Raw genomic sequence first — 15466 nt, 5'->3', positions numbered from 1 at the left:
AATTCGATATCTTGAAGCCAACAAGCACAGATGGCATGCCAGGATCAGGCGACGACGAGTGAAGGGGAAGGGAAGGGACAAAGATGAATCGGCAATTAAAACGCGCGAGGGCACGCCAGGTTGGCTTTGGGCTTTTTGGTACTATTTGGTTCTGAGAAATAGAACACCCATCCGGCGAAGAAATGCCACAATGTGCCAGTATGGAAGCTCTCGGTCTTGGAAAAAGCTGCAGCCCACAAGGCACCAGGTCCGAGGTGAATGCTGGGTGAGCTCGCGTTCTCTCTCGTTCTATCTTGTACCAAGAATGAGAGCGAGGCGCGTCTTCGCGTTAAGTACAACAGAACAACCACGTGAAAGTGAGAAGTTTTTCTTCGGAGTTTCTGCCCTTTTTTTTTTTTTTTTTTTTTTGCTGTCTTTCTTGAACTCAGCCCACTGGATGCTTCCAGCAAGCTTCGGCTGCTCCCTGGGAATATCACCGTCGTTGCCCTTGGGTCAGCAGATGCTTCTGTCGCCTCATTGGATTCTCATTGAACCAATCCATCGCCAATTTCTACCTCGAGGGCTTGCAGTCGTTCCGCGTCCATTGATTCCGGGAAACCATGAAACTTAAATGCCTAATAGTGTCCTCCCCATAAACATTAAACCAGCCTTATGCATGCAAGCACTAATGAGACGCAGGTTGGAACTGCCTCACTGCCGCCTGTTACATGCTATTGGCCGCTTATCCCATGTCCTTTCTAGTCATCCACCTACTCCCTACCCCATCACCAGGATGTCTCTTGTTGCTGAATGCTGAAGTCACTCAAATGTGAGTTGTATGGGCTTATTCATGAGCGCTATGTGAAATGCCCTCTCTCCTATTCAAGGTTATTGATCTATACATGTATGTATACTGACCCACGGCCAGAACATCGGAGCCAGCAAGCCAGGCATACTATTGGACACCTTGCTCTGGGCTCCTCGACAGTGAGACATCAGCAAGCTCGTGGCCCCATCAGTCACATACAGGGTGAGGCACACAGGTACTCAGCTCGGTCAAGAGTTTGAGTTATGGCCATGGTGGTAGACCGCCACAAGATCAGGTTGCTGCTATCCTGCCGCCACCAGATATGTCCCGTATATACTGCTGAGCTACTGGATCAATTGATATACATACTTCGAAATAATGTACCGTTACAGGTTGTCGACGAGATTGGACAATATGCTCTCGTTGTCTGTGTGGCAGTTGCCCTCGTCTCCTGCGGGTATCCGCCACTTGTCGACGACTGACTCGATACTTTCCACTCATCTTACCCGGCTGTGGGATTTCTCCGCCCCTTTCCCAAGTATGATGGCTAGGAGGGTGCTGTCATATCTATCTTGCGCATGTTCTATACGATGATGAAATGGACGAAGCCAAAGCCCTGCTAGAAGAAATGGGTTGCCTGCTGCAGCACGTGGGTGAAGACTGAGACTCTCCACGAGGCGAACCGACAACGGGCGAGCGTTAACCGTCATCAGCTTCGGTAAAAAGGCAGCATGGGACCTGCCGACGAAGCTACCTTGTCTGGCAAAAAGCTATCACCCCCTCGCCGCGGGAGGCAAAAAGAGCAGAGGAGGCAAAAGAAAGGTCCGCCTGGGGCTCGAACCCAGAATCTCCTGATTAACCAACCAACGGCAGAGGTGATCGTAGTCAGACGCCTTACCATTGGGCCAACGGACCTATGTTGCTTGTTTGATGAGAGAATATGTGCCAAATGACGTAGATATCGGGTACATGTGTGTGTCGTGTCGTGCGAAAAAGACGCAGACGGATCGTGGATTGAACGAAAGTGGGTTAGGGCTGGCTGGTGTGGAAGTGGAGGAGGAGGGGTTGAGTGGAAAAATTGCAGAGCCCTCGGTAAGTAATATTGATCGAATTAGGTCAGCAGGATCGGGAGCCAGCGCTTATTAAGTACCTAAGGTTAGAACCTAGATTCAGCGTCCGGCCACTATCCGCAGTCCACTCCCTCCCAGTCCACTGCCCACAGTCTCCCGACTCTTATTGGCGCCCGGACAATTCCAAAGACAACAATCCCACGTGGTGTCCCGTCCAGGCGGCGCGGGGACAGCCAGCGTTGGCGCCGTCGTCGTCCGTCGTCGTGCATGTCCGTCGTCGTACATGTCCGTCGTCGGGAATTAGGGAATTAGTTGTTAGTCAAGCATCCCGGGCTTGGCTCGCTCCCGAGACCGCACTACTACCGCCCTGCCGAAGCGGTACAGTCTGTCATCCATCTGTGCATGCATTTTGACCACCGCGACCGTTACTTTCCTCCGGAAAAGCGGCGTGTGACGCGGTAAGCAGCAAGCAATTGGCTGGCTGCCTCTGAGCAACCCAACCACGCTGTATCACCTGCCCCATGCCTATTCCAGCATGGACAACCAACCCGACTCGAATGAATGTCCGCAGTCGAGTCATGCCGCCTCCACCTTGGCAAATTGGCCAATGCGAGGCCCGGGCCAGCATTCCGTCTCCGGTCCTTCGTCTCTGTCGTGACCGCGGGTGGGTGTTAAGGTTTGCCAGGGTTCTCTCTTTCTCTTCTCATCCCCGGTTCTGCTGCTGTAACACCACGAGCGATCCCCCCGATCTCGTATGTAAATCGCCGGAAGCAGCCATGGGCACCGCCAAGCAATTTATGCCGACGTGCCACCCTCGCCCAACCCCGAGCAGCAGGTACAGGTAACTGTCGAAAAGTCTAGCTCCAGGTACGAACTAATTGCCTCGTACGTTTTTACGTTACCTCGGCAAGGAACCCACGGAGGCTATTGGGCGTCATACTCCTACCAAGCAAACCATGAGGCTGGTGCCGCACTCAGGTCCGCCGGCGGCACAATAGCTATAGCCATGCACTTACACATCGAACAGGCCCGCTGCTGTCATGTCATGCTCCCTGGCTTATCATGGCGATCAGCAATAAACAGGTAGTAATATAACACGACTATATACAATATCCAGACAAGACAGGCCTTCGCAAAGATACGCTCAGGCACCCGTAATCGTCGCCCCCTTTGAAACTGCATCGTACCCATGCCCATGGCGGTGGATCTTCTGTCTTGCCGTGCAGGGGGGGCTACATCTATCTACCAGGAAATCAGAACGTCTACCTTTCTTGATCTCATCAACCCCACCCGTGTCTGTTTGGGAGTTTCCCTTCCCGTTAAGTACTTGAATCATGGGACTTGTCTTTTTTTCGTTTCGTTTCTCGCAGGCAGGACGTTCATGGCTCCTTCAACAGACGCCGACTAGCAAAGTAGCACGCCCTGGATTCCGACGACAAGGTCTGAAACACCATCGCACGCCATGGACGCGGCAGCTCAGGCGGCGGCGGCGGCCATGCAGGAGGCCATCCTGAAAGCCGTGCACGCCGCCATCACCGAGATCTGGGCGCTCTACGCCGTCGGCAGCCTCCTCATAGCCTCCCGCCTGTTCGTGCGGATCAAGCTGGTGGGCTTCCGAGGTCTCCAGCCCGATGACTTTCTTGTCGTCTTTGCCTGGGTGAGTGCAACTCGGCCCCCCCTTTTTTTTTTTTACAGGGTTCCTACAGAGAGATACATAGACTTACACGCAATGCCTCGTCATAGATGTGCTACACCTCCGTCTCCGTCGTCGGTCAGGTCTTCGTCCTCAACGCAGGCGGCAAGCACACCTCGCAGCTGACGACCCCGGAATCGCGCATCAACCTGCCGTTGTCCGAGTACCCCGACTACGAGTTCGGGTCCAAGATGTTTCTGGTCGGCGAGACGCTGTACATGGGCACCGTCTGGACCCTCAAGATGTGCATGGCCTTCTTCTACCGCCGCCTCGTGCGCGGGCTCTGGTCCGAGAAGCTGATCCTCCCGCTCATGGGCGGCATCGGCGCCACCTTCATTGCGGGCATTACTACCATCTACACGACTTGCGTGCCCGTCTCGAAGCACTGGCAGATTCTGCCGAACCCAGGACGTATGTTGCACTAACCAACCATCGATGGCTTTTGTTGCGTTGCAATGGCTAACCCGTAGTGACTCTAGCCCTCTGCGTACCGCAGAACCCCTGGGTTTTCGTCACCATCATGTGCCTCAACCTGACGACGGACTTGTGCATCCTGAGTCTACCTATTCCGGTACGTGTTTACTCATTGCCCGCAAGACTTGCAACCCATTATACAGCGCTGACATTGCAAACTTAGGTGCTGGCCAAGATGCGAACCAACACCGTCCGGAAGATCGGCCTGGTCTTCCTTTTTAGTCTCGGCGCCTTCACCATGGTCGCTGCCATCCTCCGCATCATCTCCATCTTCGTCGTAAGTTTCTCTTTCGCCGCTCACTCGAGAAGAAATCAGCTGTTACTAACCACGCATCCCTCCAACCACAGCTCAACCAAGAATCCGCCGGCGCGCTCTGGTTCATCCGCGAAGACTTCGTCGCCGTCGTCGTGACCCAGGCCCCCATGGTGTACCCCCTCTTCGGCCGGCAGTTCTGGCACACGGCCTACGGCAGCGGCGACGGCAGCCGGGACGAGACGTCCAAGTCCCGATCCAACAAGCCCCGGAAGAAGGGCAGCGGCAGCGGCCACAGCACGGGCGAGCGCCACGAGCTCACCTTCGGCTCGGCGACCATGAACCGCGTCAAGCGGCCCAAGGACCCCTACAGCCTGACGCAGCTCGGCATTACCCAGATCGGCGGCTCCGAGAGCCAGGAGGAGATGATCAACTCGCCGACCAACGAGACGGGCGCCACGGCTGGTGCCGAGGGGAATGCCGCAATCGGCAGCGGAGTTACCGTCGCCACCGCCACCACGGACAATAATAGCGATGGTAAACTGGGCGTTTCCAGGACGCGGTCCATCTCCCGAAAGAGCAGGGGCCAGGACAAGCACCATAAAAACACCGTCGTGGTGGAGCAGACCGTCGTCACGACGACGGCCGTCTGTACGGAAGAGCAGAAGCGGCGGGATATCGAGGCGTGGCGCAAGCAGCCTTGGGAAACGTAAGGGGCGCACGAAGTAAGCTGGAGAGATGTAGTAGGAACGGGTTCAATGCATCATATCACAACAGCTCACGAGTAAAAAGCGAAGCGCAAGCAAGCATGTACGGATGAAACAGCACGTAGATTATTAAGACGCTCTAGTGATGGCACCTCATGCCGTCTCCAGGCCTACAGCAAGCCCCCTACAACCAAGCATTGAACCAAGCCACAGCCTGGAAGAAGGCCTGCTCCTTGGCCCACTTGGCCGCCTTGACGCTGAGGTCGGCGCGGGTCGCGAAGCCGTGCTGGACGCCGCTGTAGACGCTCATCTGCCAGGGCTGGCCGGTCGTCTTGAGGATCTCCTCGGACTTGTGGCGCAGCTCCGTCGGGAAGATGAAGTCGTCCTCGGCCGCCGCGATGGACAGGGGCGCCTTGAAGGCCTTGAGCTCCTCCTCGCTCACCCACGAGGGGTGGGCCATGTAGCCGCAGTGGATGGCGGGGAAGGCGCGGGCGACGTACTGTTCGGGAGTCAGTGAAGGTGTCACTTCTCGGCAGGGCATGGTGGAGAAGAGTGCCGAAGCCAGAAAGCGGGGTTTCTAGATTCTGAATTTTTTTATTTTTTTTTTTCTTTTGAGGGTAACGGGACCGGGGACGGGAACTCGCCTTGGCACCGAAGCAGTACCCAACCGAGCCCAGCTTCTTAGCACCCTTCTCCTCAGTCAGGTACTTGATACCAGCCTGGACGACCGCGTCAACCGCCTCGGGCGTGTGCGGGTTGTTGCCCGACGAGCCGCCCGCGAGGAACTTGGGGAAGTCGAAGCCCTCGGGGTTGAAGTCGATGGGCAGGGCGTCGCCGTTCATGACGTCCACAATCAGGGTCAGGTAGCCCGCGGCGGCGTACTGGTCCGCGATCAGCTTGGCGTTCTGCGACAGGCTGAAGATGTCGGGCAGGTAGAGGATGGCGGCGTTGTCCGACCGAGCCTTGGAGGCCTCGGGGACGGCCAGATAGCCCTCGTAGGCGCCGACCTTGACGGGCTGGCCGGCCGGGGTGCCTCTGGTGGCATTGTCAGTTTCCCCCACGAATATCACCTGTCGTCGGAGCGGGACACGGGTATGACTTACTCATGCAAGACGGCGCGGGCGCAGCATTCTCCTGGGGGAAGCGAAGCCATTTTGAAATGTCCTGGGGTACTAGGGTATAGATGGATAAGAAGAAGTCTTGGCTGTCAAGGTTTACACGTGGGCTATCTCATCCTAGGATGGCACCACGCAGTGGGCTCCCCGTCGCGGGTTATATAGCCCGGCCGGGGGAAAGATAAGTAGGTTCCATTATGGCATACATACAGTAGTGAGTAGTGAGGAGGTATCGACAAGCGACACCGCTGCATGACACCGCCGATCCCCTACAAATGGGTAATGCGCTGAGTTGTCCGACTGACTGTCAAGTCTGTCCTCTTCTGGGGATCTGCATGCAAGAGTCCTGATCTTGTCGTGACCTGCCCTTGGACTACACTGGGGTGGTCGGCGCGTGCTACTGCACAGGTTAATGTCATGCAACTCTGACTACGCCGAATGCCGTAACCAGATGGGGGTCCAACGTGTTTTCGGTCCCGCACGCACGCTGCAACGTACGACTCGAGCCACGCGCAGCCAGGAGGAAACGGTCGCCGGCAGATCCATGCGACCAGCACACACACCAGAACACACACGTCCATAACTGGACTTGCTGGATCGCTTCCCCAATTCTACCATCTGGAGGTGAGTGCCGTCTCGACACCGCAGTCCGCAGCTGTCCGCAGCACTCTTGAGTCTGCTGCACAAGATGAAATGGGCACATACGTTTACAAGCAACAATAACACCAGCTGCCACGTGCGGCAAAAGATTAAGTTCATGACTCGGCTGGGGCTCGATCCCAGGACCTTCAGTGTGTTAGACTGACGTGATAACCAACTACACCACCAAGCCTGTTAACTATCGGAGATGAACCGTGAAGTCATCGTCTGATTGGTGAAAGAAACGTCGCTTATGATGGATTATACTAGTTGAACTTGTTTGGATGGGGGACGGTGATGAAGAGAGAGCTATGCATAAGTTGAGTCTGGTTGACCGGTTCAGGGGGTAGGACACGACTTGAACCTTGCGGCCCCACTATACACAATACTATATACTATAGGACCAGCCTAGGTGTTTGCCTGGTATACCGTGTCTTACGTCGTTTCATCCGGACATTGTGTAGGTCCGTTAGTGCTGAGGTCCGACAACATGGTGCTCGGTGCCGACAAATCCACTAGGAGGCCTTAGATGGAAACGGTGTGTGTCGAAGAGGAATGATTCATCTAAAAATCCGGTCCCGGGTTGACACCACACGTTATGCAATAAAGACGCCGTCAGGTATATTTGTCCAATCAGATCTGACCGTTATATCCCATTCTATCTATGATATCCTCTTTTTGAGTCGATTTGTGTTGAGTTTGCTCGGTTTTGAGTCACATGCTTCTGCTGGCCTGCGCTGGTATGAGTCGAAAAGCAAAAGAACCAAAAAAAAAAGAAAAAATAAATTATATCTAAGCATTCGCCGCCACAATGGCCCAGTTCCAGTTGCTCACCCAACCGCATGAAACACCATATCACAATGTAGCCGGACAATTACTGCTTACTCTCGGCCCCCAGTGCTTCTCAGGATCCGATGGTGTGAAGCTCCGGATGTTGCTTGCCATGGCGGCCCAGAGCACTGTCAGAGAAAGCTCCGATGAGCTCAAAGGTGTAGCTTGCTTGTCTGAGGATATATCCCTCCGTAATTCAAGACATTGAACGCACCATTCCAAGGCATACCAGCAGGGGTTCCGAATGGTCTCCTCGGGGATGTTGACTACAGTCGAGAAATGGAACAATTAATGTCACATGTGACAGACTATAGCAATACCGGCACGGTTGGGTTTCCATGGTCTATATTGAATACCTAGCTAAAAATAGAAGGAAAAGACAACCTACTTACGTAGCTTTCACTCAGGCATTGAGAGCACCGGCAGTGCTTTGGTCTGGTATGTTGTGCTACTTACTGGTAGGCGGCGAAAAATAAATGTCGTTTGCCAACGCCTGACTCCGTCCACCTGACCTCTTCATCAAAAAGCTCTCGTCGTTCTTGAACTATCAACTTCTTTTTTATCTTCTTGTCTTTTTTTTTTTCTTTCTTTCCTTTTTCTTTTTTTTGTCTTGCCGGTTCGTTTTGGTTTATCTTGTTTTTTCTTTTCCTCCTTTGTTTTTGTTTTTATTTCCTTGTATACCAGATCAGCTTTGTAGAAACAAGAGATTTGCTGGAAGTAGACTTGACCCTTCTTCTCTCCCTAAGCAGACGGGGCTCCAGGTCAGGAACGGCCGTGAGAGAAGGACAGATAGACTCTTAGTCCGAACCAGAAGAGACGGAGCAGATGTCGTCCTCCGGGTTGCTGACGATATCGGCATCCTCGTCGTCCTCGCCGTCTTCGTGGGCGACGAGCGTGGAGCCGGAAATGCACCGCACCAAAGCGGGCATGGTCTCGTCCTCCTCATGCTCGTCCTCGACGGCCGCAACCTCCTCCGCTTCCTCACCCTCGTGGGCGGTAACAGGGGCGGGCGACATCGGCAGGGACATGTCCTTGAGCTTGAGGTCCTCATCCTCATCCTCCTCCTCCTCCTCCTCCTCCTCATCCTCATCCTCGTCCTCAGCGGACGCAAGCTCAATGGCGTAACGGAAAGGAGGCACATCCGTAATCAAGCCGCCCTGCTCCTGGCCCCGCTGCCCCTGCTGCTGCCGCCGCTGTAGCAGCCGTCGCGCCAACGAAGGCGCGGCAGCACTCTCCACCTCGTTCTCGACCCGCCACCGCAGGTACCCGACCTGCCCGTCCAGCGTCCGGATCCGCGCGTCCCCGGCCTCCCGGTCGGCGCGCAGCTCCTCGACCGCCCAGCTCCAGACCGCGACCTGTTCTTCAGCGGCGCGGCGGGCGGCGCGCACCTCGGCAGCGGCGTGGCCCAGGACCGTGCGGTCCTTCTCGGCCCCGCGGCGCGCCGAGGCGAGCTGCTGTTTGAGGGTCGTGACGAGGTGCGAGTGCGCCCGGAACTCGTCGTCCGACATCTTGCGGCTCTGCTCGAGGCGGCGCTCGGCGATTTTCAGCTGGTGCCGCGCCTCCTCGAGCTCGTCCGCGGTGGCCTTGTGCGAGGCCTGGGTCTTCCCGTGGGCGGCCTCGCTCTCCTCGAGCCGCGCCGTCGTGGTCTTGTGCGCCGCCTCGCTCGCCAGCAGCTCCGTCGTCAGCGCCGTGGCCTCGTCGGCCTGCACGCGCACCAGGTCCGCCTTCTGCTTCAGGGCGTCCTCGCTCTGCCCGAGCAGGTCCTGCTTCTCGCCCAGCTCGTTCTGCAGCCCGTCCACGGCCCGCTCGTGCCCCTCCCGCTGGGCCTTGGCGTCCGCCTCGAGCCGTTGGCGCTCGGTTTCTGCGGCTTCAAGGCGCCGGTGCGCCGTCGCCAGCGCGCTCTCGAGCCGCTGGCGCGTCTGCCCGGCCTTCCCCATCTCGACCTGCGCGAGCCGCTGGAACTTGGCGTGCTGCGCCGCCGCGTCCTCGGCCTGCCATCGCATCTGCGCGGTGATATCGGTGAACTCGGCCTGCGCCTTGGCGAACCAGTCGAGGTCCCGCTCGCGCTCCTCGGCGGCGTGCGCGAGGTCGAGTGTGAGGGCCTTGTTCTCGGCGCGCAGCTGCTCCGCCACCCGCTGCAGGCAGGCGCGCTCGGCGGTCCACTGCCCCTGGGCCTCGACGAACGCGTTGTTGAGCCGGCGGATCCGCTGGTTCTCTTCCTCGAAGGCGCGGTTGCCCTCGCGCAGCTGGTCGGCCTTCTCGACGGTCCGCTCGTGCTTGTCGCTCAGCTCGTTGTACAGGACCATCCAGTGGCTGACCTCGTGGGACAGCGACGCGTTCTCGAGGTCGAGGCTCTGGAGGCGCTCGTCGTGGTCGGGCAGGGTGAGTTCGAAGACGGTTTCGTACTCGACGTCACCGTCCTCGTCCCCGTCGCCGTCATTCTTAGGCTCGCCGTCTTCACCGTCCTCGTCCCCGTCGTTGCTGCCATCATCCTCTTCCTCGCCCTCCACATCGTCTTCGTCTTCGTCAAGTTTGACCTCACGACGCTCCTTTACCACGATGCCCTCCTGCTCGCAAGCCACCTTCAACGCCTCGAGCGCCAGTCGGTTCTTCTCCGCCGCCTCGTTGCGCACGAGCTCGAGGCCCGCGTACTTGTAATTGCACCCCACGGCCTCGACCAGGCAATTCAGGAGCCGCGGGCCCGCCACCCCCGTCTCCGCGGAGACGTGGACGCCGTTCTCGGAGAGGCGGTCCAGCAGGCCCCCGATGACGCGATGCTGGTCCGCGTACTCCTCGCGGAAGACCTGCAGGTCGCGCTCCGCCTGCTCGAGCTTCTTCTCGGCCTCGAGGGCGCGCAGCACGACCTCGTTGTACTCGGCGTCGTCGTCGTCGACGCGGCCTACCTGGCTCAGGAGCCAGCCCAGTTTGGACGACTGGGGCTGAGAATCCGCAGCAGCAGAAGATGGTGATGTCCCCTCCATGTTGTGTGTGTGGGGGGTTGGACGCAGGAGTGAAGGGATGTTTAGTCCAGTCCAGTCCAGTCCACAGAGGGTCAGCCCTGTGAATGAAAATGGAAAGGAGAGAAGAAAAGGAATGAGGGAAAAGATCTAATCGAGGTGGAATAAGTAGCAATCTGTTTGAATAAATGGAATGCGTAGGATCGTGCTGGTCTTCAAAAATATACGCCCTGCCCTACTTTTCTCCGACCGCCTGACCGGTGGCGGAGAGGCGATGCCAATTTGGCTTTCCTGTGAGCTGGTAATAGCCATGGCATGCCATGGAGAGTGAGTTTGCGCAAACCTAGGATGGAGAAGACCATCTTAAAGGGCTGGCTCGGCCACCAGAAAAAGGCCTCACATGGCTAGAGGAGCCGTGTTCAGACGAGTCGATCGTTGGTTTCGACGGTCGCGTACCAAACCCGACACGAGGTGGCCGCTGGGATGAACGAAACGGTCCGAACGGTCACTCGGTTCTTATTCAAGGGGAGTCAATTCACCTAGAAAATAATATCGAAGACCGAGTACCTAACCAATCCAAGTAAGTACCTACCTAGAGGGGGTGAGTCGAGCATACGTACCTGCAGGTATGTACATATATATACATTGTATTTTGAGGTCCCCGAGCCAGTTTCTGAAGACGTGGTCGGGTTCTAAAGTCTGCCGATGATGGGTAAGGGCGCATGCCAAAGTTTGGGTTTGCGTACAGTTCAGGTTGACATACGATGCAAAGAGATAAAGTAACTCAAGGGACGGGACGAGACAGGACCCTGGCTTGGGTTGGGACCATTAAGGTTGACTTTCATAAAAAGGGGGTATGATACTGAATTCCGAAAATCTATATACCGCACTGGTTGATGGATTGGTCCAACAGTGCTTTTGGATTCTTAGTTTTTGTTGCTGCCTGCCGTCGCACACGCACGCCAGGTGCTAATGCCGCCCAGTTAGTTAGTTGTACCCAGTAGTCACCTGCATGACTGACTTTGGAAATTGCCGCACAAAACTTTTTTTTTCAATCCCTTCCACTGCTGAGAGAGGCTCAATTTTCGAAACCTCGAGGCGCCACACCTTGTTGGGCAGCCATGAACTATGATGATGGACGCAGAGTCGCCGAGGAACAGAAGGCTCTCTTCCAAACCGATGTGACAGGGCGCATCGAGCTGCTGCTGAATCTGTCCCATCAAAAGTGGGTTTCTTGGCTTTCGAGCGCCTAAGAACGAAAAATATGTCCTATTCCACTTGCTTCTCGCATCCAATGCGGCCGAGCAGCTCCTTCCGGTCGCTGTGCCCGGGCAGGCTGACACCCGAAGACGACGAGGCCCGCTTGACGCCGGTCCTGCGCTCCCAGTTCTTGAGGTCGATAGCCTCGACGCCCACTTCTTCTTCGAGTGGTTGGGCCTCCTCGTACTCGTACTCCTCTTCCTCCTCCTCGGCTTCGTCGTCGCTACGCACATCGTCCGCGGCGCCGCCCTTGAGCACACGGATCGCGACCTGAATGATGGTGATGAACCAGGCGATGGTGATGACCTGGAGGAACAGCAGGCATCCCAAGAAGCCCCACCGGATGTTGTCGGTGAAGCAGACGGTGCCCGAGGGGTCGCGGAAGGGCTCCAGCAGGTGCGACCAGCCCTCGGGGGCCTGGAACGGCCCAATCAGGTTGTCGTCGGTGCCCTTGAAACAGGGGACGGGGATCTGCTTGGGAATGTCGCTGTAGACACTCCAGCAGGCCATGCCGTAGAAGACGTGACGCGTAAAGAACCAGGTGACCATGAAGACGCCGAACAAGACATCCGGTGTCGTAGTAAATCCGAGGTACTTGAAGCACTTGGCGAGCTATTATTCACGTCATCAGCAAATGGCCGGGAACAAAACAAGCATGGAAAGGGTAAGGCGACTTACCGGCAGGAAAATGTCCACCAAGTCCATCAGGACGAGGATCAGGTTGCCGACTCGAGTCTGGTGGTAGTAGTAGGCGCAGGAGATCAGGGCGATGGTGACAAAGTGGTGGGTCAGCATCTGCCAGTGGTCCTTTCGGCGCTCCTCAATGTTGATGACCAAGACTTGCTGCAGCCAAAACGCCCACTGGGCCAGGAAGTAGGCCTTGGACACGCCGCTCAGCTCCCGGATGGGCCAGTTGGCGAACAGCTCCTGCATGTTGAGGTAGTAGGGGAGGTCGAGTAGATGTACTGGTTGTCGCATTAGCAAGCGCTCCGACGGGAGACCCGGGGAGGGATCAGGGTTTATTTGGACTCACCCAGCCGAGGGGCCAGAAGACGAAGTAGTAGACCAGCAGCCAGGCCTGCTCGGAGAATCTGGTGATTTCCTTCTTCTTGGAGATGCCCCAAAGCTTGGCCAAGGGTGCCAGGACATGCTCCATGACGCCGGCGCGGAGGCCGGTGAACAGAACCATGCAGAAGACGATAAAGTAGTAGTCATTTTCGCCGACGGCGTATCTGCCCGTCGCCTCGTTGTAGTGGGAGAGGGTGAAGAACTTGGACGTGAAGGCGCGGGCCTTGGGCATGCAGAAGTGGGTGAGGAAGAGGAGGGCGATGATGTTGAAGGAGAAACCTGCGTGGGACAGTTCCGGTTAGCGCGAGGTCTCGTGTTGCGACGAATCTGAGGTGAGATAGGGAGCGACAAGCTACTGCAGTACGACACGACAGCCCCGAGACCGTTGACGAGGCTCGAAGTTGAGGCGGCCGGGCTGGACAGCTCGCCAAGGGGGTGCGAGGGGTGGGGTAGCTCTAGGTTTCCGTCCCTCCCTCTCGGTCAGGAAGCGGGAGGCAAAATCAACAACGTACCTGTCTGGTTATCCAGCAGCCAGCGGGCAAGATTCTTCATGGGGCCATCGCCTTTCCGCTTGATTCTCCGGATAATGACTTTGTTGTTGGCGGTCTGCATGTAGAGCGGGCCGTTCATGCCGGATTTTCGCGACTGCATGTGTGGCCTGGCCGACCCCAGCGCGGGCGAGACCAGCGCGGGCGAGGCCTTGGGCTTGTCTAGGGTCTGCTCGGTGGCCAGCGAAGGCACCTGGATCTTGAGGGGCCTGGAGGGTGCATCTTGGGCAACGACGGGCTCTGTTGGGTCGCTCATGGTGTATGCTTCCGTCAAGCTCGAGTCGAGTCGAGTCGTGGTAGACGGGCGGCCGAAAGCGGGCGACGGTCGCGGCAAGATGGAGCGAGCGGGCGGGCGGGAACTCGCAAGTGGTCGGGTAGGAATGGGCGGGTTTGTGTATGCGGCGGCCGAGAAATACTCAGTAACGAATGTTCGGTCGTGTCTGCTAGTCGTAAGGGAATAGCGATTGGCTAATTGAGAGCGGGCGGGATCATAGCATCTGCAGACAGCGCCGGCCAGCAGGATGGGGGTTGGTGGTGGTGTGGTTGGCGATGTCGCAAAGGCAAAGGCAAAGGCAAGCCTCTCCCAGTGGTCTCCGAGAAAAACGAGGGCTCGTCCGGGCCAGGTGCCAGGGTACAAGGTCGGGCAAAGAAAGTACAGGTAGAGGTAGACAGATGACAAGGGCAGAGGAGTGGAGAGGCCAGGGCCAGCAGTGGTCGATGTGGCTGGTGGACAGACGGACAGGGGTTGTTGTAGGGGAACTTGTCGCAGCTGCCGGCCGATTGTTTGCTGGGCAGACAGCAGGTTTCCTCGAGAGGGGAGGAGGGAGATTTATTAGCCGAACGCGAGCGTGCAGGTACACGTACACGGGCAAGCCAGTCGGATGAGAAATAGCCAGGCGGTAAGTGTTAAGTAATAGAGTGGCAAGGGCAATGTCAAGGGATCAAATGCAGCAATGTAAAAAGTCTGGTGGTGGTGGGCGAACAGTTGAAGTGTCGGATGTTTTTGTTATTCCATTCGAGGCCTACAGCAGTCCAAAATCAACAAAGCGTCAGTCAGGTCGTCGGGGAATTCTGCCAGAATTTCCAATGCCAATGCCAATGCTCTCGATTGCCAGTCCAATTGCCAATTCGAGGAGGGGACGAACGCGCGCGCGCGCGAGAGAGAGAGAGAGAGAGGCGAGAAAGAGGGGACCACTCGAGCAATCAAATCAATCAATCAGTCAATCAATTCCATGAATCGTCTCTACATGCAGTCTTCCAGCCAACGTCGTGTCGGTCTCCCCCTTTGCCTCTTCTTCTTCTTCTGCTTCTGCTGCTGCTGCTACTGCTGCTGCTTCTTCTTGTGGCCTTCTGCAGCAGCCCACCCGGCAAGAGTGCAGAGTGCAGAGTGCAAATCGTTGAATCGCCATGGTGGGGAACGAACATGGGAATCCAAGGCGCCAAGCCCTGACCACCCCACAGGCAGACAGGCCCGAGGGTTACATCGTGGGCAGAGTGACAGTGGCCAGCCAGCTAAGAGTACAACTAATAAGAAGAAGAAAAAAGTCGCTGAGGGAAAATGAGGGCTGGCTGGATAGCATGAGTGCATATCAAGGCCTGTACTGAGCGGCGGCGAGACAAGAGGCTGGAAACGGCAATTCAACTGCACAGAAACCACCCTTTGCCTTTTCCCAGCGCGCTGATTCGCCGCCAGAGGCGCCAAGCTACATGCCTAACGTAGCAGCTGTAGTAGTACATGCACATGTCCCGGCTGTCCCAAGGGCGGTGAACAACCAGGCTGCTTGACAGTGATTGATGCAATTGACTTTGTCAGATAGATTGGCCTGACAATTCGATACCTGTCAAGACCTCCGGTAGCAGTAGAGCACACAGAGCACACAGAGCACACAGAGCACACAGAGCACACAGACGCACCTACATACGTCAAGCCGGAATCGTTGAACCCAATGTTCTCGAGTCGCTGAGTCTGATCCATCCGATGCCCAACTAAAACCCCCAAACTACCTCATGGCAACCGCCCAATGCCCATATCCGACCCTGGTCCCATGGCCCATGGGTCGACGG

At 56.7% G+C, this 15466-nt stretch overlaps 4 protein-coding genes across 4 annotated transcripts; 1 reads left to right on the top strand and 3 right to left on the bottom strand.

The window, feature by feature from the left end:
- Window positions 1-3319: 3319 nt before the first annotated feature.
- PG986_003809 (uncharacterized protein) lies at window positions 3320-4990 on the top strand (the record flags this gene model as incomplete). Its single annotated transcript, XM_066840031.1, has 5 exons — window positions 3320-3514; window positions 3601-3961; window positions 4030-4121; window positions 4188-4301; window positions 4373-4990. The coding sequence occupies 5 exons, from the start codon at window positions 3320-3322 to the stop codon at window positions 4988-4990; spliced, it is 1380 nt and encodes a 459-aa protein (XP_066705095.1).
- A 178-nt stretch (window positions 4991-5168) lies between these two features.
- PG986_003808 (uncharacterized protein) lies at window positions 5169-6137 on the bottom strand (the record flags this gene model as incomplete). The annotated part of the gene is made up of 3 exons (XM_066840030.1): window positions 5169-5483; window positions 5629-6019; window positions 6088-6137. The coding sequence occupies 3 exons, from the start codon at window positions 6135-6137 to the stop codon at window positions 5169-5171; spliced, it is 756 nt and encodes a 251-aa protein (XP_066705094.1).
- Window positions 6138-8366: 2229 nt separating this feature from the next.
- Window positions 8367-10550, bottom strand: PG986_003807 (uncharacterized protein; the record flags this gene model as incomplete). The annotated part of the gene is made up of 1 exon (XM_066840029.1): window positions 8367-10550. One exon carries the CDS (start codon window positions 10548-10550, stop codon window positions 8367-8369), a length of 2184 nt encoding a protein of 727 aa, XP_066705093.1.
- Window positions 10551-11795: 1245 nt separating this feature from the next.
- Window positions 11796-13658, bottom strand: PG986_003806 (uncharacterized protein; the record flags this gene model as incomplete). Its single annotated transcript, XM_066840028.1, has 4 exons — window positions 11796-12398; window positions 12465-12713; window positions 12820-13133; window positions 13367-13658. The coding sequence occupies 4 exons, from the start codon at window positions 13656-13658 to the stop codon at window positions 11796-11798; spliced, it is 1458 nt and encodes a 485-aa protein (XP_066705092.1).
- Between the last annotated feature and the right edge of the window lie 1808 nt (window positions 13659-15466).

The sequence above is a fragment of the Apiospora aurea genome, assembly GCF_038362705.1.
Source record: "Apiospora aurea strain CBS 24483 chromosome Unknown utg000002l_segment0_segment0, whole genome shotgun sequence".
NCBI lineage: Eukaryota > Fungi > Ascomycota > Sordariomycetes > Amphisphaeriales > Apiosporaceae > Apiospora > Apiospora aurea.
This window is presented reverse-complemented; position numbering and strand designations above follow the sequence as displayed.